We start from the raw sequence: 25,088 nt of genomic DNA on the forward strand, positions 1-25,088 counted from the left end.
TTTCCGAGTGATGGGGGACAAGGAGCAGGAGTCCGTTTTCATTGCCGCCACTGTCCCCTCAGTGGTGCGAATGAGTCAACCTTTCGGTCCTTTGTCCTGGGATCTCTTCCTGGACAAAATCTATAATCTCCATTCAAAAGTAAAGTTAGAACCTAAAATGCCACGGTTATTATTATTACACAGCCGCTAATCTCAGATCCAGCGAGATTACGGTGGAATGTTCTGAGGGGGGACCCCCGCACAGAGCCGCCATCGTGTTAAGGTTACACCTTGTTTTCTGTTTTTCCACTGAGATATTAGACGGGAGATAACCTAAGGGTGGAGAAGCTCTCAGAAGGGGATCACACAGCGTTTGTCTTCAGTGGCTGCTCCACATGGTTGTTGATTTGAAACCTTGACAGACGCTTTTTTTCAGTTGACAAGCGCTAGACTAGTCTAGTTTCTGGTGTTCACTATCAATAGCCAATTATGCACTTACAGATCCCCGTCTCCAGCAACCAGAATATCGAAAACAAACAATGACGCGAGATAAAGCAATGCCGCCGAGATCTGCACTCCTTTTGCTCTAACACTACAGATTATTCATCTAAAGTCGGACTGTGAGAAAACACGACCATAGCAGCTACTGCACTCTCTGGTAGCCTCGGCCTGGCAGATGCCGGCCAACCTCGCCTCGCCCACAGGGATCTTTAAACTTCTGTGAGCTACGATGTGTGACCACCCTCTAGCAATAACACCTAGCACTAACCGAGAGGAGATGGAACTGTCTGCTGTGCATCCTGGAAGACATCAAGGCAAGGAGAGAGAGAGGGAGAGAGAAAGAGAGAGATAAAGACAGAGGGAGATCTCAAGGCAAGGAGAGAGAGAGAGAGGGAGGGAGTGAGGGAGGGGAGAGAGAGTGAGGTAGGGTGATAGAGAGGGAGGGAGGGGGAGATCTCAAGGCAAGGTGAGAGAGAGAGCGGGAGGGAGGTGGGGAGAGGGAGGGAGAGAGATAAAGAGAGATATATCAAGGCAAATAAAGACTATCCCTGGCAGGTTATGAACTGCCAGCCCCTCAGAATATCAAGGTAAACAATCGGCCGCGAGATAGGAGCCAGGAGAGCAGCGGTGTCTGGGCGCTCGCTGGCTCCGTTTAGCACTAACGCTATTGAGGAGATGAAACAACGGGAGGCGTGGCCCCGCCCACTTTGGAGAACTGTCGTTGTGTTAGAACTCTGAGGCGGGGGGAAGAAATAAAGAAGAAGAAGAAAGGAGAGAAAATGGAGGTAGCGGGAAGGGACCTGGTACAGGGTTGTGCGCTGCATCAGGAGCTACGTGAGTGGGAGGGTGTCGTCCGTCTGTATCAATAAAGGTTACGCTGTTTGTGTTTTCCGTGGACGTCAGATGGTGTATGCTGTATGGGCGGCTCCATGGAGCCTCTTGATCCTCCAGGAGTTCTCCTTTCATTGTCTTGATTGCCGTTCTGTGTTCCAGGACTTGTCAACACGAGGGGCTTGGAGACGGCTGGTGAGGTCAGAGGTCGGTGCTGATGACTGCCCCGGCATCCCCGCTGTATTCAAACCGCCGTTAGGGTTTGTTGGCTGACAGCGAGCGTTTTGTTGCCAAATCCTAATCACACGGGCTGGAGCTGTGTGATTCCCTTCGTGTTTGTTTGGTCGGCACATCTATCGTTTCCATTGTGGTAATGGATTATGAAAAAAGTTAATTAATGTCTGTGTCCTTTTGTTCTCTTCAATAATTTAAGATTAAATGTGATGTTTATTAGTCCCAGATGGGGAACGCGGCTGCCAAAGCAGAAGTACAGGACATTAGGCACATTCAGAATTAAATATTGAAGACAGAAATATGCACAAATGTACCACAAAACACAATATACCATAACACACACACTATAGAGTTACCATCGAATAAAGCTATAAAAATATAATTCTGAGCATTAAGGTCCTTCCTTGTTCAGAACAGGAGCGTCGCCCCGGTGAGCCAGCGGGATCCTTAACTAGAGTTTAAGCGTTCCTTAACCCGCTGCTTCTCCAGGGACACGCCGTTGACAGACGGCCGTACCTTTCATTAAAAACACAATACCAAGACGGATTGGCTGACCTTTCGCGTGGCGTTATTACGGAGCCTTACTCAAAAAGCACCCCCCCCCCCCCCCACACTCTCAGCTAGCTGCTAACGACAGCGGGGGAACCGGAGCGATAGGAAGAGTTCTGCGTGATGAACTGAAACACGAGTGATTTCTCTGTTGTTGAGTTAAAGGGACACAGTGTGTTATTATCTGGGGGGGGTGGTGTAGGGTGACTTGCGGATTTATGTGTTATGTGGAAATCATGTATTTTTCATGTCATGTACTGTATTGCGTGTGTGTTTGTGTGTGAGTGAGTGAGTGAGTGTGTGTGAGTGAGTGAGTGAGTGTGTGAGTAAGGGAGTGAGTGAGTGAGTAAGGGAGTGAGTGAGAGAGTGTGCACGCATGTGTGAGTGAGTCAGTGAGTTAGTGAGTGTGTGTGTGCAAGCTTGTTTGTGTGCGTGTGCTATGTGCTGTGCGTGCATGCATGCTGTTGGCTGTAGGCTGGATTACATAAGTCATACTGTTAATATATTTCCAGAAACTAGTTGGCTCCAAAGTGAGCCAGACGAACAAAGTGTGTAGACGAAGAAAACGTTACAGAAATTGTACAAACTATAAGCAAATCTTTGAATTCCACACCAAAAGCAATTTCCCGCTCCAATCTATCACTTAAAACTATACGCCCAAGGTGTTTTTTCGTACTTGGAAAATGTAGGAAAAAAAATCCTATTGAACTGAAGTTTGACACAAATATCAAACTGACGTTCACCCCCCCCCCCCATTTCACCACAAGCCTCGGTGTTGCCATCTCCGTGGAAACACCTCTTCATTTAGAAAGTAATTGAGAGAGTGCTGACTGCAGTGAACCCTGAATGTATTTGTCAGTGAGTTGGTTAGCCTTTTCTTCACCCCCCCCCGCCCCCTCGACACACACACACACACACACACACACACACACACACACACACACACACACGTCTATTTGAGTTGATGCAATCATACTTTCCACCTCTTTGTCTGGGTGGAAAACTTCTGAAGCAGTACAATCTCCTGGGTGAACAAAGAGGATTAAGGGAGATTACTAAAGCACTCTTCCTTCTTTCGCCTCAGGAAATGAAGGGCTTCTTTTTCTCCTTTCTCTTCCCCTGATGCGTCTGGTAACCGGTAACAGCAAACACTACTCACGTCTTCTCCCCCTCATACCGTTAACATGTTAGTTCCCTCTCTTATCGACCGGCCGTTGATGGATAGACGATAAACGTCAGCGTTTCAGTGGTGAGCTGACAGCTGTTATGGATAGACGATAAACGTCAGCGTTTCAGTGGTGAGCTGACAGCTGTTCTGAGTTCTGACAGTCGAGTCACGCTCCGACGCGCGTCCATTAATTACTGTTTTTTTTAATTACCGACCAGCTACAAGGTTAGAGCACTTTGGCAGTTGGGAAGTCTACTGATTGACTGACAAAGTGACAGTTATTTTCCATTGATCCAAAATGGAGGGAGGGGTGGGGGGGGGGGGGGACTGGATCCGTGAACCACGCAGACGTTTCCATCTGTCGCTCCTTCCTTCCGTCAGACCCTTTGAAATCCCAGATCAGCAGAGAAATTAGCCTACTTTAGAAGCTAAGGGGGCCGGGGCTGTGTGTGTGTGTGTGTGTGTGTGTGTGTGTGTGCCCATGTGTCTGTGTGTGTGTTTGTGAATATCTGTGTGTGCCGTGCGTCAGAATGCATATGCGTGTTTGTGATGCAAAGTTATGGAGGGAGAATTCCGTCATTGTCTGTTTATTTCTGTTTATAATATGGGACAGTCAATGTATAAACATCATATAAATTGATGTGTATTTAAGTAGTGTATAAGTGCCGTCGATTGCTGGATACTTGAGCAGGAAAAAGTGCTTACAGCCAGAAACGCTAGCTAGTATTTTATTGAGATTTTGCAGACCATGTGATTCGAAGTAAATCCATAGCAGTCAGGAAGATGCAAATGTGTTGGGGTGAGTGGTTCACTTCATCGCATCATCATTTAGCTGATATTTAGCAATATCTCAGAAGACCGTGGACGCTAGACAAGCTAAGTGTCCTTTTTGCCTGTGCTGAGGAATCGATCCCGTAACTCATTTCGAACAGGTCCTAGGGTTATTTTATATACAGACGGTAGCAAAGCAATGCAGAGTACCAATGTATTGATTACATCCTCGCAGTCTACCGCTCATATTTCTAACTGGAGTGAACTTGAGTAACCTCGGACCTCGTCTCGAACCGTTCAATAAGGTTTGTGTACTCGCTGTGTACGGTGTATTCAATGTGCACCACATGTTATATGTAACAATTATGTTTTCATTATGTTATGGACAACCTTGTGGCGTGTGATTGACGTTTCCTTTGTGTACTTGGAACAATTGGATGACACAAAGAGGGATTTCGTTGGCGAGATGGTGTCGTTGATTTCAACAAAAAAGCCACTGAATTATGTCCTCCATGATTGATTCTGGTGAATAGAGAAAGTCGGAGAGAGAGGAACAAAGAGATACAGAAAGAGAGAGAGAGAGAGAGAGAACAAGAGGGAGAGAGAACAAGAGGGAGAGATATCGAGAGACACAGAGAGAACCAGAGAGAGGAGGCTATATTATCCATTAACATGGATTTTAAAAGAGTTGGTTGCAGTCACCACTATCTCAAAATTAGATAATTGTCTGATTAAATTAATTCACAGATAGAAATTATGTGTTATTGTTATCAGCACAATGCCGATGGGAATTTGTGCGTGCACACACGCGTGCGCACCTGCACCTAGGCATTTGTGTGTGTGTGTGTGTGTGTGTGTGTGTGTGTGTGTGTGTGTGTACGTTTTGAACAGTTAATGTGTGACACTTGCGATACAAGTTACTTAACAGACGCTTTGATTCAAAGCGATTTGCTCAAGGGCGCCTACAGGTAGGCTGCCGGCAGCGGGGATCCAACCAAGGACCTCACAACCAATGACTGAAGTTGAAAACAAGCTTCCCTTGATGTGACTCAAACCGGCGACAACAACAACAACAACATCAACAACACAAACACCACCGCAACGAAGCACAGCGAAGGATTAGTTCATCAATGCTCTCCATCCACCAACTCAAATATCACTCACCGCATTTCAGCGGCACTCATGTCTTTGCTCCTTCCCTCCTCTTCCTCTTCCTCAGGGGTGGGGGGGGGAACTCATTCTGCACATCATTCTAGTTCTCTTTGAACGCTGCGACAAGGCCGCCGCCGTCGCAGATGCACCAATTACGATTTCATATCCATGATTGCGTCGGATTCTCCTCGGAGACCGGCAGCTGTCTCCCTGCTGTCGATTGGATTTAGTTAAGAGATATGAACCCCTGTGACTGGAGGAATTGTACTTTTTTATTGAGCTATTAAGCAATGCTGACTTTGCTCTCCGCAGTTTTGAAACGCACGCTGCCTGCTGCTGAAACTCCCTCGCTGGGCTGGGGCGCGAGGCCTTCGAGTGCCCAGAGGTTCCAGGGGACGGCGAGACGTACCGCTGGAGTTACGCTCCTGCAATTCAAAGTAGGGCCGGGTCGCGTGAACTATTCTGACTACTGCTGTTGCTGCTGCTTCTGCTGCAGCTGCACCTGAAATCATCCAAAACAACAGTTGGCAAAGACGTTGTAACTCCCGGGAGCGAGGAAAGCAGAAAAACAATGTTGGTTCGATATCGGTTGTTTTTGTATTGAATTTGAACCACTTTAATTTGGTTGGCTGAATCCCTAATGACGATGTGCGTGTGTCCTCACTGCATCACAACACTGATGTGTTGATCCGATGAGACTCGGATTGATTTCAGACGTGTGTCTTGAAGGACCTGGTTTGGGGCTTCTTGTGCCAGGATGCTTAGAGGTAGTCTGCGTACATTAAGGATCGAACCCAGAAGATTTGGGTCCGGAGTCTAAAAACCAAACACTTTAGAACCAGCGAGGATATCTCGAGGATCTATTCGGACTAATTGCCGAGGTAGAAAATGACGGCACCTTGATGTGCCTCAACGAACCGTAGCGATATAAAACTATATGGTCTAGTCTTTGGGAAAAGTTTTCCAAAGTGCAGAGATCTGTGAACGGCCAGCCATGTACTCCGGCTCCAAGCACATCCTGTGGCGTGAAAGATTAAAGATGCAATAGCAATACAGCCCGTTCATAAAAGCTATTCCCATTTTGTCTCAAAATGAAATGCTTTCTGCAAAACCCACGGTGGAAGGAATGCATGGTTTTTCTCCAGTATTTTCTTCAACGCAGTATAAAATACCCAGAAGAAGGTACTGCATGGGCAGAAATTATGTCAGCCATTACCCACTCACTAGTTAATACGGATCACTTCACCCGTGACCTGGCAGATCATGTGCTGCCTTATATTGTCCAGTATCATGTCACAACCCAACAGGGAGGGCATTTATGACATTTGTGTGTGTGTGTGTGTGTGTGTGTGTGTGTGTGTGTGTGTGCGTGTGTGTGTGTGTTTGTGTCTGTGTGTGACTGAATGAATGTGTGTGACTGTGTGTGTGTGTGTGTGTGTTTGTGTCTGTGTGTGACTGAATGAATGTGTGTGACTGTGTGTGTGTGTGTGTGTGTGTGTGTGTGAGAGAGAGAGTATTGGTGGGTAATAAACTATTACGTGTATGCAAGAGTCTGTTTATTAGTCTGTTTATGTATTTCTGTAAAAAGACAGTGTGTATGAAAGAGGGTCTGTTTATGTGCATGCATTTGTGTAAAAAGATAGATGGACTCTATGCAGGCTGTGTTCCTTTCTGTGCATGTATTTGTGTAAGAAGATAGATTGGGTGTATGCAAGGGTCTGTTTGCTTATGTTCATGCATTTGTATAAAAAGACAAATTGTGCGTATGAAAGAGCGTCTGTTTCTTCGTGTTTTTGTGATGAACTGTGTGTGTGTCTGAGACAGAGAGAGACAGACCTTGGGTTTGTATGTGTGCCCTTACTTGTATGTGTAAACTATCTTGAGATAGACTGTGTGTGTGTGTGTGTGTGTGTGTGTGTGTGTGTGTGTGTGTGTGTGTGTCCAGCTGTGAGTAGATCAAGCGGCTCCTCTATTAATCCCACGACTGAGAAGCGGCCGTTCTGTGGTGGCGGAGGCTGTGGGGGAGAGAGGGGGGCTGAAGTTAAGGGGGGAGGTAATGTAAGGTCTCCAGCGGACAGCGAACCCCCCCCCCCCACCCCCCGTCCATGACCCAGCGTGAACACAACAGCCTCACTCATCATCTCCGTAGTCGCACCATTCATCCACTGACGCCATGGCCCGCCTCTCTGGAGCCTTTGTGTGGCACTAGAGAGCCTTGGAGGAAGACCCCGACCATTTGGGAGGGAGCTCCACCCTTGATTGGCCGGTCGACGGACCGATGGCTGACTGCGAACACGAGACTGTTTGCAAAATGGACGTGTTACTATTATTAGTTGTTTTTAAAGAAATTATCCTAGATGTATGTCATTAGAGGGTTATGTTACTTTACTGTACCCACAGCGATATATTGTTTCTCTTTCTCCTGACAAATGTACTTACTATTATGATAAAAACGTCTGCTTAATGCCCTGAATGTGAAGGTAAATGTTAGAGGTAGCCATCGCAGGTTCAAACCCTAAACCACAAAACAAACCTGGCCCCTACCGCATACTCAACCCTTCTCATTACACAACCATCATCACTTCGCATTCAAGCCAAAGGTCCCGGCGTCTTGGTTTGAGAGGTGGGGGAGGCGGGAAACAGCGAGTAGGGTCTGGCTACACCACTACTAACCACTAACCACTACTACTGTAACCCTAACCCTAACCCTAACCCCTAGCGCTAACAATTTAGCCTGTTGTTCTAGCTTGTTAGCCAGATTTTTGCTCGCATGTGAATGCACTATGTTCTTTCCATTACATTGTTAAACTGTATAGTTTACCAAGGTACATGGAAAATTATTAATCATGAAAAATTTCCCAAAATATCTAAGTTTAAAGAGGGTCATAATTTACTAAACATCATCGCTGGCGTAAAACCTATGACGATTTTGACGGTAGCAGTTGGATGTGGATGTCCATGTCCTACAGGCTGCAGCCAGACATTATTGGAAACAACAGCACCAGCATTAGCAGCAGCAGCATTAGCAGCAGCATTAGCAGAAGCAGCAGCAGCAGCATTAGCAGCAGCAGCAGCAGCAGCAGCACCAGCCTCTTGTACGTTAATGCAGGGGGACTAGATTGCTGCGTGGAGGAGAACGCACCTGGCCCGGCTCTCAATCACACCCTTATACCCGCCGCTGCATCCCCGCCCGCCGCAGCTGAATTATAATGCGACGGAAGTTGCAGACTCAGCTCACAGGCAGCAAACAAGCCTCCCTCTATGTGTGTCCAAATACATACAGCGCAGAGAGAGGAGAGAGAGAGTGGGGGGGAGGAAGAGGGAGAGGGAGAGAGAGAGATAGCGAGGGGGGGAGAGAGAGGGAGAGAGGGGGGGAGAGAGAGAAGGGGAGGAGAGAGAGAGAGAGTGGAGGGGAGGAAGAGGGAGAGAGAGAGAGAGTGGAGGGGAGGAAGAGGGAGAGAGAGAGAGAGAATGGGGGGAAAGGGAGAGGGAGAGAGAGAGAGGGGGGAGGAGAGAGAGAGAGGGGGAGGGGAGAGAGAGGGAGAGAGAGATAGAACACAACCAAGACTGTAGTGTATGTAAAGTTTTCTTTTTCTAATGCTCTGCTGCCCATCCTCAATCTGCGCTTGTCTCCCATTGCACCGTACCCATATGCAGAAACAGAAGCTGCTTTGTTCCGTATCCCTCAATGAATGTGTTTACCGCAGTACGTACGAGCTCTCTTATTGAAACCCCATTATGTTGGGCATCAGGTCCATCCTTCTTGGCTTATTTTAGCTCTGAAATTGAATTTCCCATTCCACTTTGACTACGTTGGCTAAATAGACGACACAACATCAATTCTCGGGGAAGCGAGAACTTGTAAATATCCAAATCTAAATAAATATAAAAACAGGGCAGCCTGTGCAGGCAGCAAATGATAGGCTGAGATCACGCCGTCAGTCCAGGATGTGCTCCCCCCGCTGGACGCAGTGAGAATACTCATCAATGCGTCCGTGTTCGCTGTTTATTGACGTGTTTATGCTTCAGATGAGGGTAATGTTGTCTCTGAGGGGCCATGTGCCGCTCCATAAACCAATGTACACACATAGTCGTTTAGAGAGACACACACACACACACACACAATACAAACGTGAGGATAACTATAATCGTCACATGCAGACACATATGTTCACACACACACACACACACACGCTTAAATGCGCATCGCATGCACACAGTGAGCCCCACGGGATCATAATGCACACACACACACACACACACACACACACACACACACACACACACACACACACACACACACACACACACACACACACACACACACACACAAAAGCAATGAAGCACTTACTTTGTCTTTTATCCCTCATGTGAGCCCCATGAATCACTGTTGTACATGTGTGCACACGGACACACACAAACACACACAAACACACACACCAAGCACACACAAACAAACACGTCTCTATCAAATGAAACTTCCACTTCCATATATCTTCCACTCGGGGAGCGCTATTAACATTTAATAGTGCCGGGGCCGTGAACAAAAGATATATTTTCCGAACACTCTCCAGATACACAGCCCGTTGCGTTCTATCTCTCTCTCTCTCTCTCTCTCTCTCTCTCTCTCTCTCTCTCTCTCTCTCTCTCTCTTTCTCTCTCTCTCTCTCTGCTGCCCTTCTAAAAGGTAGGGAAAAAAACTAAAGCACAACACAACAGCGGCCTTCTGAAAGGCACAGCGTGGTTATGACCCAGAAAGACTGCGTGATCAACTATACGGCCTCGCGCGGGGAGGAACGCTCCTGCGGTTGCATTAGCTTTTACGATGGCAGACACACACAGGTTATCAGCGACAGGCCCTCTGCTGCGCCGGCGAGGGAGCACAGCACCAACACAAGCCCGCCATTTCAGAAGCGGAGAGCCGCCTCTCTCCGTTGTATTCTAACAAAGACTCACTTTCGTTTTTTTTTGTTTATGGGAAAGAGGGGTGATGATAAACCAACCAAGATGGCAGAGATACAGAGAATGGCATCCACTTTCCTCCACACACACACACACACACACACACACACACACACACACACACACACACACACACACACACCAAAGTTTGATCTGATTTCCCGGACCCGGACGGGCACGGTGGAACGAACCTGTCTTTGGGTCGACGGAGAAGTATGGCTGTCCTTGTAGGATACTGTAGACGATTCGGGCGCTGTTGCCGTAGGTGGGGTCGTCTGCGTCCGTGGCCGTTATCTGAATCACTGAGGTCCCTGCGGACAGAAGACAGCAGTTAGGGCCCCGCCATCTGTGTTACAGTTAAGGCTTTATTAAAACTGTTCATTTAGTCAACGTCGTGGATCTGTTGTGAATGGCAGAGTTTAAAAGTAGGAATTATGGCAAGAAAATGTACAGCCATGGCTCTAGAATCAATGCTCAATTAAACTAAAGTGGTCTTACAATAAAGCAAACCACAAATGAATTGGCCATTACATTAATGTGCATACATGTGTATTACAATGGCTCTGTCACATCAGGGGTATCCGTTTTCAGCATCAGGAAACCCACAGTCAGACAGAATACAGCCTCTGATGAACGAGCCAGCAAATACATGAATATCACACACACACACACACACACACACACACACACACACACACACACACACACACACACACACACACACACACACACACAGTATTTCTCTTTTCATTACACGTCCGTCCCCGTCCATCATCCTCTCCTTACCGCCTCCCATCCCCTCCTATCACCTCACACTGCCTTCCATCCATCCGCCGCCACTGTCCCGTGTTGACTTATCGCCAGGGGCAGCACACATAATGCACTTCTAAAAAGCTGGCATTCTGAAATAGGATTACACATGGAGCCCCCTCTTCATTCTCTCCCCCTGTACTGAAATAAAAAGTACCCTAGCGCTCTGACAAAGGCGCGATTACTTTTTATGGGTCACACTCAGCACGGGCGACTCCTGTGGCTGCCATGGAGGGTTTGGGGCGTTAAGTCCTGTCTTGTTGTGGTCGTGTTTTCACTTTGTTAAGGAGAAGCAGTGTTTGGAAAGAATAGCTGTTGTTATTCTCGGAGGTGATTCTTAATGAGTTGCAGGTTTATGTTTTGATAAATATATTTTTCTCACCTGATAACCCCCAAGGTTTTCCCTTTCACACTTCAAACACATTTCTTAGTTTTACATATCTCCATATGTAAATGTGCAAGCAAGGAGGAAAAAGCTAAGCTGTTTCATTCAAGGCCCAATAGATTGATGAACTGTGTTTGGTGTGTCGGATGTGTCAGAAGTCATTTTCCTTTGAAAATGTACTTGAAAGGTAGATGGGACGTTTGCAAAAAACATTTTGTTCTCTGAAGAGCAACCTAAATCTGTCTTGATAACCACTCTTCTAAAAGCGTGTGAGTGAGTATTTTCCACAAAAAGAGTAACCTTCACTTGAAATCGTACCTGTGCCTGGTTGAAATCGTACCTGTGTCTGTCTAATCAATTTCCAGACCGAACAAAAGAACATCACCGGCAATTAGCCGCCACCTAGCCAGACAGCTGGTCCGCCTGGCGGCCTGGAAGCCTCTCTATCGACTCACGCTCTGGGATTAGTGTTCTGGCGGCCGTGGGGAGAGGGCAGGAGGGCGGTGGGGAGAGGGCAGGAGGGCGGTGGGGGGATACCAGAGGGTCGGCTGCCGCTGTTGGGGCTGAGATAGTTTAGTTCGTGGGAATGACCTGCTTCTGACCGCAAACGCAGAACGAAATGAGGCTAGCAGACATGTGGAAGCTTAGCGTGTAGCTGACCAAAAGAAAAGGCGGCGGGGGAAGGCGTTGATTAAAACCATTCAAACTAGGGAGTGTCAATGTAATGGAAGCATCAAAATGGTCAAACTATACTGATGTTTATATATTTATGCTAGTTCCCCTTCCCTTTCTTTGCAGATTTTAAATCAAATTCTCTCATGTTAGCCCTTTGTGAAAGGTGCTCAAGGAATAAAGTTATTATTATGTTAATTATCTAGTTCCCAGTAGGATAACTTTTTGAAAGTATTTTCTGCGTTTGGCTTTGAAACGCACAACCCCCCCCCCAACTGAGCTAGCCAATGAGGCTAATTCCTTAACCAGCGCTCATGGCTGTTCCCGCTCTGAGTTGGACAGAGAGACAGCAGGTAGTTAGGGCTGCTGCTGACATGACAGCGTAGACAACCCAGCCGAAGAGGGATTACTTTAATAAGCGTTTGCAAAAGGAGGAGAAAGAAGGGAGAAAACCCAAATTATCTTCCCCTTCACAGCCTTTCACTTCCCCTGGATCATCACTGGTGATGGATAACGTCTGGGCAACACATGCAGAAGTTTGCAGGTGAGCCCAGTTAAGGTGGTGAATGAGTGGTGTAGTTAGGTGCGAGCACACAACACGTCGATACGGTCGATGAGGTGTTGTGTGGAACACGTTCTAGACAGTTAATTATCCGCTAAAGGCACATGTCTACCTGTAGGCATTCTTCAGCAAGACAGCCCGACCTCTGGCCTGCTCTGTAACAACACGCACCCTATTCACTGTGAGGTGATTTGGATAAAATAATCAGTTAAATGACGAAATAGAAGATCAAGCTCTGTTTACTGACTATTAGACCGATGATGCTGACTGGCAAAGTTGCACATCTCATGAATATGCCTGCTTCATTGGGCTGGGTATTAAGTCTTTATAAAGAGGGTGCCTAAAGGTCTGTGGATGTTGGTGTATTTAATCGATTTGTGTGGATCCGCATCTTTTTGCTTCGGTTAGGTTGTTCATTTCCTTATTCAATTGTTCCCATTAAGTCCCTGCATTCGTATCCACAACTTATGCATTAAGTCGAGGTCAACGGAAACAGGGAAACGCTTGCTTCAGACAGGACGCTGCCAGCACTTTGAAACCCTACCCACCATATATCCCAGATGTAATCAGCCAGGCCAGAGGGTTAGCTAAACGTTGGGCCACCGACGCACATACAGTATGTTTTCATAAGAACCTTTCTGAAAACCGCAAAGCGTGATGGAGGCTATTGCACTCGTACTCCCAATTCAACGGACCGTGAAAAGAGGAGCATTTGTTCAGGAGGCCTAAAACAGAATGATAGAAGACAGAAAGGGAACATGAATAGTGCTCACAGGAAGACGGGTATACTGTGAGTAACGCTCTCCAGAGGACCTGGATTGAGGCCTTTCCTTCGCTCTGTGATGAAAGACAGAATCCAGAGTTTGACGGCAGCAGTTCCAGAGGGACACTTTTTAAAATAGATTTATATATATATAAATATATAAATATATATATATACCTGCCCAACTGGGGGGAACCATCACCGAACAAGGAAATAATACAAGGGAATAAAATGGACATAACTAGCTTGCTTAAGAATACAACTCCCTAGAAGACCTTCCCGTAGAGAGGACGTTTTCACGATGGAGATTTATGTGTTCCTGTGATCCTGATTCTCAATGATAAAGTGCACAGATTTAAGGCCTACTGGGTGGTTTTGTGAGAATGGTTCCACACACATGGGACAATGGAGACAATGCTTCTGCCGGAGATATCCCCACTTCATCGTCAGACCGTTGAGCTAATAAAGAACGACTAAAGGCTATAAATGACATAAATTCAAACAGCAGCACAACAGGAAAGGGATAGCTCTCCGCTTACAATGCACAAAAACACAACATAAACCAAAGCAGGCTCCACGCCCAAACCCAACACGTCTGAGCCAAGCGTTACACCGCTGCCAACAGGAGAAATCAGCTTACTGGGAATCAAGTTCAGAATGCCTTCACAGCTTCACTCACCCACTTCAGACATCTCTGGCACGGTCACTACAAAGGGTCCTTCTGGAAATTTGGGGGCATTGTCATTGATGTCTTGTACTTTGATGATGAATTCCGATTTTGGTTCCAGTGCTTCCTCCGTGTAGCGGTCCAGGGCCTGGGCGTGCAGCACATAGTGCGACTTCCTCTCCCGATCCAGGCTCTTCGCTGCGTGAATATCTCCCGTGACTTCGTCGATGATAAAAATAGTCCCGGCTCCTTCCCCGCTCAAGATATACCTGACGGAGCCGTCGCCTTTGTCTGAGTTGGAGTGGAGCTGTGAGGGGCGGAGGAGAGCAAAGACAAAATCAGAGGGGAAGGAATCGCAGGAGTAACACAAAGCAAGGCCCCTTAATGGGTTCATGACCGGTATGCACATTGCACGGTTGTTACCGGGCACAGGTTGTCAGCGTCTCAGGTGAACAGAAGCATACTTTGTTCTGTACACCCGTGTGCAGCCATGAGAGAGCAGAGAAACGAGGAGGAGCAGACAGCCACAGACAGCCGCAGACAGCTTAGATGCCCCATGTGATGAGGTTTTTCTTGCCGGGCGTACATTGAATGCCGGTCTATTCTCAGTAAAGCGGGTTGGACAAATCTGATTTCCTCTCTCCTTTAAAGCTCTGTACCGGTTGGAGGAATACGGGAATGTGGAAATATGTCGGATGGTAGGACCGTAAGGCTGATTTATGTTTCTGCATTCCAGCCTCCGTGGGCAACGTTCTGTAGGACTCCGTTGTGGCAGTTGTAGTTCTACGTTCCTACATTTAGTTATGTTTTCGGAGAGGTGTACATAAGCTAACATTGACACTTTGAGCTGTAGAGAACCACGGCGCTATTCGATACTTTAGTACAAATCTTAGGAATCTGTTGAAAATTATGAGAATTTGAAGGTTGCGTGAATCTGATATTCTCCCTCATCATCTGCACGGCGATGCATCCATTCAAATCTGCATCATGGGAACAGTATGTGTGGAATGTGTACATTCGACGGAGATAAACCCGACGGGGTGAATGGTGGTTTGGATTGAGCGGCTCAAATCAAAATGAATAAATCATAAATAATATGAGTAAACACACGCTGTGAAATAACGAGTAATATCTTCAGTGCCTCGACAGTGCCCTCACATGTCAATGAATCTCCACACCTCAGTTCAGTTCAGCACCGCGGGACAGCGGACAGCTCCACTTCACTGCCACAGAAGGCCTGTAGACTATAGAGATTACTTTATAGGAAATCCTTCCAGAGGAACATCTCTGCTGTGTCTCCCTCCCAGATTACACCGCGTGCGTCAAACCCGAATTGCTACCGATGTGACATTGCGATATTTACTCCTTTTCTCTCTCTAAAGTCTTTCCGCATCACAATCGTCTGACAAGGATTGTTTCTTTTTATGCAACGTGCATTCATCCACTTCCACTCGTTCATTACTTAATTGGTCCATACACTCATATCTTGAGATTCATACACATGAATAAGGTTTTGTGCTGCATTTAATTGAATCGAAGGAATAACAAAAGCCAAAGAAAAAACAGCTCGTTGCTCCGTTGTAATAGATACTAAAAAGACAGCAGACTCCACGCCAAGCTTCTCATTTTCAAAACTCAAGGGAATTGATTTTCACAACATTGCTGCGCTTCTACATCAAGATGTCCTTGTACATGTAGTGCTTATGTTCCATGGACACGGCTAATGTCACCTTCCATGAGGAGGCGGCTGTTGCCATGGAGATGCATGGGAGATGCGTGGTTGTCATCGTGCATGGGCGAGGGCTCTGATGCCTACGATGCAGATGTTGACACTTTCACGTGTACGTTACGCAGCTGTCAGCAGAAAACCTGACAGGAACCACAGCCAGTTATCCGCAGTACCTTAACAAGCTCAATTAGTACAGGAGCTCATTGCTCATTTATCCATGCATTCACTCCTCCAGTTGTAAAATGTTCCATGCATGCCCGCATCCATGCATTCACTCTTTCTTTCATTCATGCATTCACAAATGAATGCATTAACTGACCATGCACTCATTCATACATTGACTCATTGATGCAGTAAATCATTCATTTTAATATTTGAACTCCATGAACCAACACAATCATCATTACAATGAATTTGCTCCCTGTTTTGGGGCTATTATTGGGCTGATACAGGGATTCAGACTCAAACTTGAAGCACTTTGCAATCAGAGCCCTGTCTGGCTTTTACATGCAAGAAATAAAGGGTTGAACATGCTTATTAGTCAAATGGGCCGAACACTGAAACAAAAACAACAACACAAATTAGACTGAAGACACGACCTCAGCTAATAAACAGCCGCAAGCACATGTGCGCACACGCACACACACACACGAAAACGTAGAAGTGCCCACTCACAACCAACTACATGGAGACCTGCACATTCTCTCTCACACATACACGGACATGCACATGTGCGCACACACACACACACACACACACACACACAGTTTAACAAGCTTCACAGTGGAGGTGCTGCGATCTAATCAAAACTTGGTCAGGAAATGAATTCCCAATTAGAGGGCATCTTTTTGATTGCAGTTCTGTCTCTTGATGAGAGCGAACTGTCCTTTTTCAGGTAAATACCAAGCCAGCAGTAATTAGCTGACAAGTCAAAGATCCAATTTAATCTGCTGCTTAATCAGTTGCTAAAACACTGCAAGATGAAGCACCACTCCCAAATTTGGATTAAATAAAGCTTGTATATATCCCCATGGATAAACATAATATCTTTGTGTTATTGTATATATATTAGTTCATTTGAACATGTATGCAAAGGAAAACAAGTGGCAGTTATCTCACTCATGCATTACTTTGACATTTATAATATCTGTTCATGTACATTAAATCATGTGTGTGTATATTTTTTGCAGTTTTAAGAATCTTTACTTATCTTCATATTTCATATTTTTTTAATTATTCTTGCTGTCCTGTACTTTGTACTGTGACACCCTGATTTCACATGTCGTTAGGCACGTACAAAGTCCTCTGTATCTTATCTTATCATAAAAACATCTAAACTGGTCTCTATCTCAACGCACCCTCCTCAGACAATGAGAGCCTGCTGGTTGTGGCTACGAGGATAGCCCTCACCCCGCTCCATGTCTAGAGGACTCCACCATGCCAGCACATCGATTTAATTTAGCCCCCGGTTGCGGCGCTAATTTAGCCATTGACTTCCTCCGGTGGGTGACCGATATACCATGCTCGGTTAGGGGGTGAGTCACTGGTGCGTATATGGACCAGCGGCCCGGCAGAACAGCCCCGGTGCTAAAGTTGTCAACATGGGATCGTGGTCCATTAGGGGAACATCTAGCGCTGATCACACAGATACTCTAGGCCAGAGCGACCATGGAGACAGAGGTCCAGAGAGGGGGGGTCGTGGGGGGAGGGGGCGGTCCTGGGGGTGGGGGGGTGGGCGGGGAGGAGGAGGAGGTGAGGGCCCGAAGGGAGGGGGGAGGGGTGGACGAGGAGGAGGAGGGGTGGGGATGGAGATAGTCAGATGTTGCAGATGTGTGTTTAGATCTATAGATGTGTATAGTAGGATGGGTGGATGATAGGCTGGATGGGTGGAAATAGACATATACTTCAACATTGAGAGATATAGTTAGATCCATGTATTTAAATGGATAGGCAGATAGATACTACACCGCTGTACACAGACAAAGATACAGTCAAACTGATAAATATTGACAATATTGACAATATATTAGGTACAAAGATACATTTATGGATGGATACCGTGAGATAGATATATTAAGTTAGAAAAATGTTTTGATACAGACCGTTCAACCATATTTGTACGAATATAAATGTACTGCATAAATTATTATTTTTAATGGATTTCTTCCAAAGTAAAAATCATAACTATGAACCGTGCCGTTCCAATAGGTCATGACTCAATCCCATCTGTTTCAAATTAATAAACCAAATCAGTGCGGTTGACGACATGACTTCTGTCACGTTACAGAAGGGCCCTCTATTTTTGTGGTAGCTATCCCTAATGGACTGCGTTTAAATACTGCAGTTTTTAAATACTACTACAGAGATCATTAAGTTTGATCACACAGACAAAAAATTACTCCCCCACCCAGGAGTTGCTTTAAAAAAAAAGTATATATATATATATATATATATATATATATATATATATATATATATATATACATATATATCATGCAAGGGCCTGAAGTGATGTTTAACATGTATCATTCACAGCACTCTGTGGCTAACCATAGCAAAGAAGATGGCCGCTGCCCAGCGCAGTTGTAACCGAACCCCCACGCGCACAGAGCAAAACAATAAAGATCAAACCCATCTGATGCAAAATGATTGCTGACAGCAGTTAGGACTCCATTAGTCCCCAAAGGAGGAAATGATGAACCTCTGCAACTCTGTGTGATCGTAAATGTGCCCTCCCCACAAAGACACACACACACACACACACACGCAGCCACCTTCTTTCCCTTCTACAGAGGGAGCGTGGAATAAAGCGAGGGATCCGGCTGAGCTTTCTGACTCTATAGGGGGGGCTTTGTGGAGGGCTATTCGGAACAGATGATTCACCAAGAGAGGAGGAAAACTCAGCATTTGGTCGGGAGCTCAGAGGGATGGGGGAATTCAGTGCTGAGAAAGAGTGCTAACGTCCACCCATGCCAGTTGAAACCTCTGCAAACAGATGTCATTAAAAGTCCCCCGAGTTCATCCACAGGAGGGGAGAAAACAACCCCAAATGTTACTAACTGCATGGGCGGATTGGGTCCAATTTTCTTGAAAGCCCAAAGCCTCAAAGAGGCAATTATTGGAAGTCAGTTGGCATTCATTTGAAATAATTTAACCCTCTCATTCGGTAATAATTCTAGGGTATTAAGGTAATAGTTGGAAGTTTTCTTGCTAAACCCTCTAACTTGTGTCAGTATTAGACAGTAGAAGACTGTACACTGATTCACAATGGAAAGAAAGTAATAATAATAATAATAATAATAATAATACATTTTATTTTTGGCACCTTTCAAGTCACCTAAGGTCACCTTACATAGAGTAAAAAGCATAAAATAACAACATAGCATAAAATAACAGCATCAAACATTTAAAGCAAAAAGGGAATGTGCAAAGTATTAGCACTAAGATATAAGAGTATTAACATCCAATTATTAACATGAGAGTATAGTAACCGTTATTGTATCATAAATCATATTCAGGGAGATGAAGGCCAATGTTTTGGAGAATAATGATAATTTCAGTTGAACAAAAACATTTTTTACACCAAGGGATAATGTTCCTATTCAACTGTAGTCAAATATAACCACTGAAATGTAGCACACTCAAGCCACAAACGTATTAAAAGTCAACAATTCAGACCATTTTTTAAATAGCTTTGACGAAAGAGTTTAAATCTTCAGGCTTCATTGAAGACTTTTACTAAGGAAGTTGAGTCAGAAGCTGTGAAACACTGCATTTCTTCCCTGCTGCAGCTTTCTCTCATCAGAAAACTGTGCAGCTAAGGTAAAAAATAAACATCAACACAGAAAGTACAATTTACCACAAACCTAATCCCAACCCCTTTCTCACACAGCCACTGCTACTGTACTCTGTACTGTACTGTACTGTAGGGTACACACACATACAATGTGTTGGAGAACTGATGCACTGGGGAATAGACCTTACAACCATTCCCCACTTGCCCAAGGTCCGCCTTAGCCATCCCAGCTCCAACCTTGTGATCAATTATTAGGTACTTCTTTTTAGCAGGTTGTTTGTATACAATATATTCATACAATATCAGAGGGATAATACAAAAGTTATAGGCTCAATGAGCAATCTCAATGAGATGTCGGAGGAGGAGAAGAGGATTCAACGATTGCAGCGGTTAAAAGTCTGTCAGAAGGAGCAGCCGTAGAAGTACACAGTTACGGTTTCATACTTCTCATCTCTGCAGAAAATCAAATAATCCTGCGAGAAATATTCAGGACATATATGCCACGCAAGCACAAAGCAATTCATTACAAGGCATCCCCCTTTTTACCTTGGACAGCCAGCCTGCCAGTGTAGAAACACAAACAGCTTGTTGTAGGCAGAGGTGGTGGAGGAGGAGGAGGAGGAGGAGGTGGTGGAGGAGGAGGAGGAGGATGAGGTGGAGGAGGAGGAGAAGGTTGAGAAGGAGGCGGTGGAGGAGGAGGAGGTGGAGGTGGTGGAGGAGCAGGAGGTGGTGGAGGAGCAGGAGGAGGAGGAGGTGGTGGAGGTGGAGGAGAAGGTGGTGTAGGTGGAGGAGGAGGGGAGAGTGAGAGGAGGTGGTTTTGGGCTGTGGAGGGGGCGGTAAGGGCGGGTACCTTAGTGGATGATTAGTACCTTGGCGTGCTATTTGCAATTACCAAAGGGGTTGGTGGTGTGTGTTTCTGATTAATTCTACCCCTCTCTCCTCCCCACCCCCCCACCCCTTTATTTTTGCAAGAGGACTTAATCACTTTTTTTTTTTCTCTTTGCGTCACCGAGGGGCTTTTGATTGTCTGATTATTGGCTGTTGTCGCCGTGCAGAGCCGCGTGCGTCTCTCCTCCCCACAATTGATTTGTGACGGTCACGGCGGTCTGATGATGGAGTGCGTGCCGCCACTAATGGCCATACATCAGCAGCCTGTGATTAGGGCCGTGATCCGGACGCGGTCGGCGCGGCGGTGGCGGCGGCTAGCACGCTAACCGGCCCGCCCTCACAGTTGTCCTCTGCGGTGACTTCTAGCAGGGGGTGGGGGAGGGGGAGAGAGGAAAGGGGTACGAGGAAATGAAATGATTCATCTTCTCCAAGTGGGACGGTTGACTTCTTGATGTACAGTAATGAGATTATTAATGTCGGGGATCCACTGAGGGGAGGGGGTAGTGGGGGACTGGGGGGGGTCTCTGGTACCCCATGAAGGCTGGTGGTTAATGATTCAGTTATGAAAGAGGTGGCCGATCAACATTAGAAGACATAGATGAGGAGCTTTTATTTATTTATTTGTTTTAGTGCTCGGTGAACACGTCTGAAGTGTGATGCTAATGAGAGCTCACATTTAACCACAAGTAAGAGCAGGATGAACTTTGGCTCCATGATTAATGCTCGCAGCAAAAATGAACTTGCAGAATGTGATTTGTAATGGTTGAATCGATGCTGATTACGTTTGGCCCAAGGCTCTGTGTTTACCCACTTCTTTCCCTGGTTTGTTTTGGATATATTAGCGTTTTCTCTGATAGTATGACCTTATCAAGAAGATTTTTTCCTTCCTTCACGTGACCGGATTATCAATACGATGGTGTACTTTGATACGATTTAATTACCTCGAGGATGAATATTCATCGAGTCCAAACACGCACACGCATACACAAAACACATGCATCTAGTCTATTGCCCTGATTGCCCAAATTGTCATTGGTTTGTAAATGACCTCCTTAATATTCATATTTCCTCTTCATTAACACGATGAAAGTCTTCCATGTCATCACGCGTCAAGTAAAGTCAGGTCAATTGTATTTATATATAAATGAATATAATATCCTTAATCACAGTAACAGTCTCAATGGGATTCCCGGGCCCCCTCATATTACGCCATCATTGACTGATACCGTACGTGTAAGGTGAACGGTGTCCACTCAAAGCGCTTTACAATACCGCCTCACATTCACCCATTCACGCACACATACACACACCGATGGCAGAGTGAACCACGCTGGGCCAGCTCGTCAGGAGCAGTCAGCGTGAGGCGTCTCGCTCAGGTACACCTCGACACTCAGCTAGGAGGAGAACCGGGGTTCGAACTGGCATCCTTCCGGTTACTAGCCAGCCCACTCGCAAATTTACGAATCCTACTATGGCCACGCCAAGACCCGCCCTACTCTGTCTGTGATTGGCCGGGTTGAATGCAACTCAACTGGACGCTTTTTTTTTCCCAGCTTGGGATCAATAAAGTAAATCTATCTATCTATCTATCTAGAACTGTGAGCATTCCAGAGGGTCACAAAAGAGCCCTAACCCTAACCCCTAACCCTAACCACATGCCGCCCCTGTTCTGTTCTACCCGCCCGACGCCTGATTCTGTCACGGCGGCGTCCATTTTTAGCATGCATAAATAAAACATGGCGGAAACCTTACATAGCGGGGCCAGGCCTGTCAGTTCCACACCGGCAAAACGATGGGACACGACCACACAGAGGGCCTGTGCTCCCGTACCCTCGCACAACCCTACCCCGCCCGGGTCCTCCCCACGCACTCGCTTTCGTCGGCGGTCAAAAGGCGTCGGAAGCGGCGGTTCACTTTCACTGTCCCAGAAAACCGGTCGGGTCGAGGCGGTTTTCCACCACGCTCGTCGAAGCGCCGGCTGTTAAACCGGCGCCATCGCTGATTGCTGAAGTGTCATCACGCAACTCAGAAGCAGGCAGGGCAGCACGTTGTGTTGAATCAGACACGGAGCAGTCACGTAGAGGGGATTACGCTCCCCCTCCCCTCCTCCCACCACCTCCTTCTTGTCTTTTCCCACACAAAACCACGGGCCTGAAATCATATCAGAGGGAACACAGTGTGTTTGCGTTACACACTGAGTGGTGTGTGTGTGTGGGATCTCTTAGAAAAAATGCAACCGCAAAGTGCAGGCGGACGCTGCCAGCAGCGCGCGCTCTCGTTCGCGGCGGCGGCGGCGGCGCGGTCTTGGACGCGGTTGATTGACAGCGAGACATTCACACCTCCCATGGAGAAGGGTGGTTGTCTCCCGTCTCCGCGCAGCGTATCTGGACAGGCCCTGTCCCCGTGCCAGCACTACCCTCTCGCTCGCTCGCGTCGGGCTGTCATTCTCCCTAAATGTGCCCCCACCCCCCACCCCCTCCCGTTCCCAACCGCCATCGCATGAAGGGTGTCACTGGGGATTATGGGATACCTCAGAGGGATTAAAAATGTTCTCGACAGGTCGGGTCCCTTTGCTCATTTCCCAGAAGTCACTGGGACACAGACGGACCGTATCGGTGTGTTTTTCTGTCTCTCGTTTGCAAGCGTCTTGCTCTGAGACGCTGGCGACCCAGACGCCCGGTCCATGCCTCACCTTGACGCCTGTTTCTCCTCATTCACTCACTTCTTTGGTTCATTGTGGCAACTACCCTTGTGCTCTGTTTTGAATGGGTGCGAGTGTGTGAAGGTGTCTCTCATTTTCTGCCAGAGATGAAGTGGCAGTAATGAATCATTTCTCTGTTGGATGATGTCCTTGGTTTTTTCTTTTTTCCTTTTGTGATGATGTCCATAGTTTTAAAATCAAGGGTAAGAGAGAGAGAGAGAGAGAGAGAGAGAGAGTAACTGTGTGTGAATTAATCCCCCTCCTCTCCCACTTATTCTCCCGCCTCTCTCCATAGTCTAATTAAGGGTCATTCCGTCTTGTGGCCGCGTCGGAACAGAGCAGAGCCGTCCTAACCCACGTAATTAAATGTTTCCCGTTGTCATGGGACAGCGTCTTTAAACGTGCTTTAAAACTGTGTTGACGTTTCGCTTTACAAGGGCCTCTGTTATCATCCCGGATTAGATGCTGCTGTTTATGTTGTTTTCTGCTCGCATCACCACAACACATTAATCCCCTGGCTGAGACTCTCTACCCCCAACACCACCACCACCGCGTTCATCTCAACCATAAACACGCCTACTTTGCCAACCTCTAACACCTTCGGCTACAAACAACCAAATATGCAATTTTCTCCACCCACCACAACTTTTATCCATGAGAAAGACCACCACCCCGGTTCTTCTCCAACCCCCATCACCTTCGTACCCCTCCACAACCCCGCCTTAATTTCCAATCTACACCCCGACAATCCTCTCCAAACAACCATCTCTGTCACAGACCACCACCCCGACAAACCCTTACTGCCAATGCCCCACCATAACTCCACCACCTTAGCTGGCGGCATTAGCTCAGGAGATAGAGTGGGTTGGCTGGTAACCGCAAGGTTGCTGGTTCGATCCCCGGCTCCTCCTACGCCTCACCCTAATTGCTCCTGACGAGCTGGCTGTGGCCCTGCGTGGTTGACTCTGCCGTCGGTGTGTGAATGTGTGCATGAATGGGTAAATGTCAGTCAACACTGTAAAGCGCTTTGGATAAAAGCGCTTTAGCTCCACCCCATCACCTTCAACTCCCACCCCTACAATAAAATACATTTTCAACACCACCCTCATCTCTGTTCCTCACCACTACTTTGTCTCTAACCAACCATTGATCTCCAGTAATCCCCAGCCCCTTTCCCTCCTTTCATCACCACAAACATCAACAATCAACACCACTCTAATGCCTCACCAACAGCATCACCTCCATCTCCAAACGTCAACAACACAAGCACCTCCAAACCCCATCAGCATCACCTCCATCAATCAACACCACCCCCAGCCCCATCTCTAACATCAGCCCCATATCCCACCATCACCACCTCCATCCCCAATCATCAACACCACCTGAATCTCCAGCCATCCCCACCACATCTCCAACCATCCCCACCCCCATGTCAAACCGTAAACACCAACATCATCTCCAACCATCATTGTCACAACATCTTGAAACCACTATCACCATCATCTCTGTCAATCTCCATCATCATCATCATCATGTCCAACCAACACAGACTACATCCTCCACCACCAACCTCATGCCTCACCACAGGACATAAAGCACATGTAAACAATGCATGGACCCACCATAGCTGGAGTCAGACACACAGCCAACCCTTCCACAAGCAAGGACTTCAGAGCCAGAGCCTATGTGTGTCAATATTGTATATAATCCATGGGAGTAATTACCCTTTCATGCAATTAGCACACTGATAAACTGCCATTATGTAGAGAACAGCCCTTCCCCAATACACTCCCCCAGGGATACTTCTGTGTACACGCTATTCTGTATAAATACTATGGGAAACACTTTGCTGGCATTGGGGAGTGCATGATTCACTCATGCGTATAATGGTTTAAAAAAAAATGGTGTAAAAAAAGATATGGCACAAAAAACAACAAACAATAAAACCCATGTTGCTCCAATAAATAC

The 25,088-nt window shown here is 46.6% G+C and overlaps 1 protein-coding gene across 1 annotated transcript in view; it reads right to left on the reverse strand.

Annotated features, from left to right (window-relative positions):
• The window catches only part of LOC311355456 (cadherin-18-like), a gene marked incomplete at its 3' end in the record, with an annotated part of 75,297 nt that overhangs the window by 47,611 nt on the left and 2,598 nt on the right, over nucleotides 1–25,088 (reverse strand). The window contains 2 exon segments of the mRNA XM_084475215.1: nucleotides 10,339–10,458; nucleotides 14,019–14,313. Coding sequence (XP_084331341.1) covers nucleotides 10,339–10,458; nucleotides 14,019–14,313 — 415 coding nt within the window.

Source organism: Micromesistius poutassou (assembly GCF_964030765.1).
Source record: "Micromesistius poutassou genome assembly, chromosome: 11".
Classification (NCBI taxonomy): domain Eukaryota; kingdom Metazoa; phylum Chordata; class Actinopteri; order Gadiformes; family Gadidae; genus Micromesistius; species Micromesistius poutassou.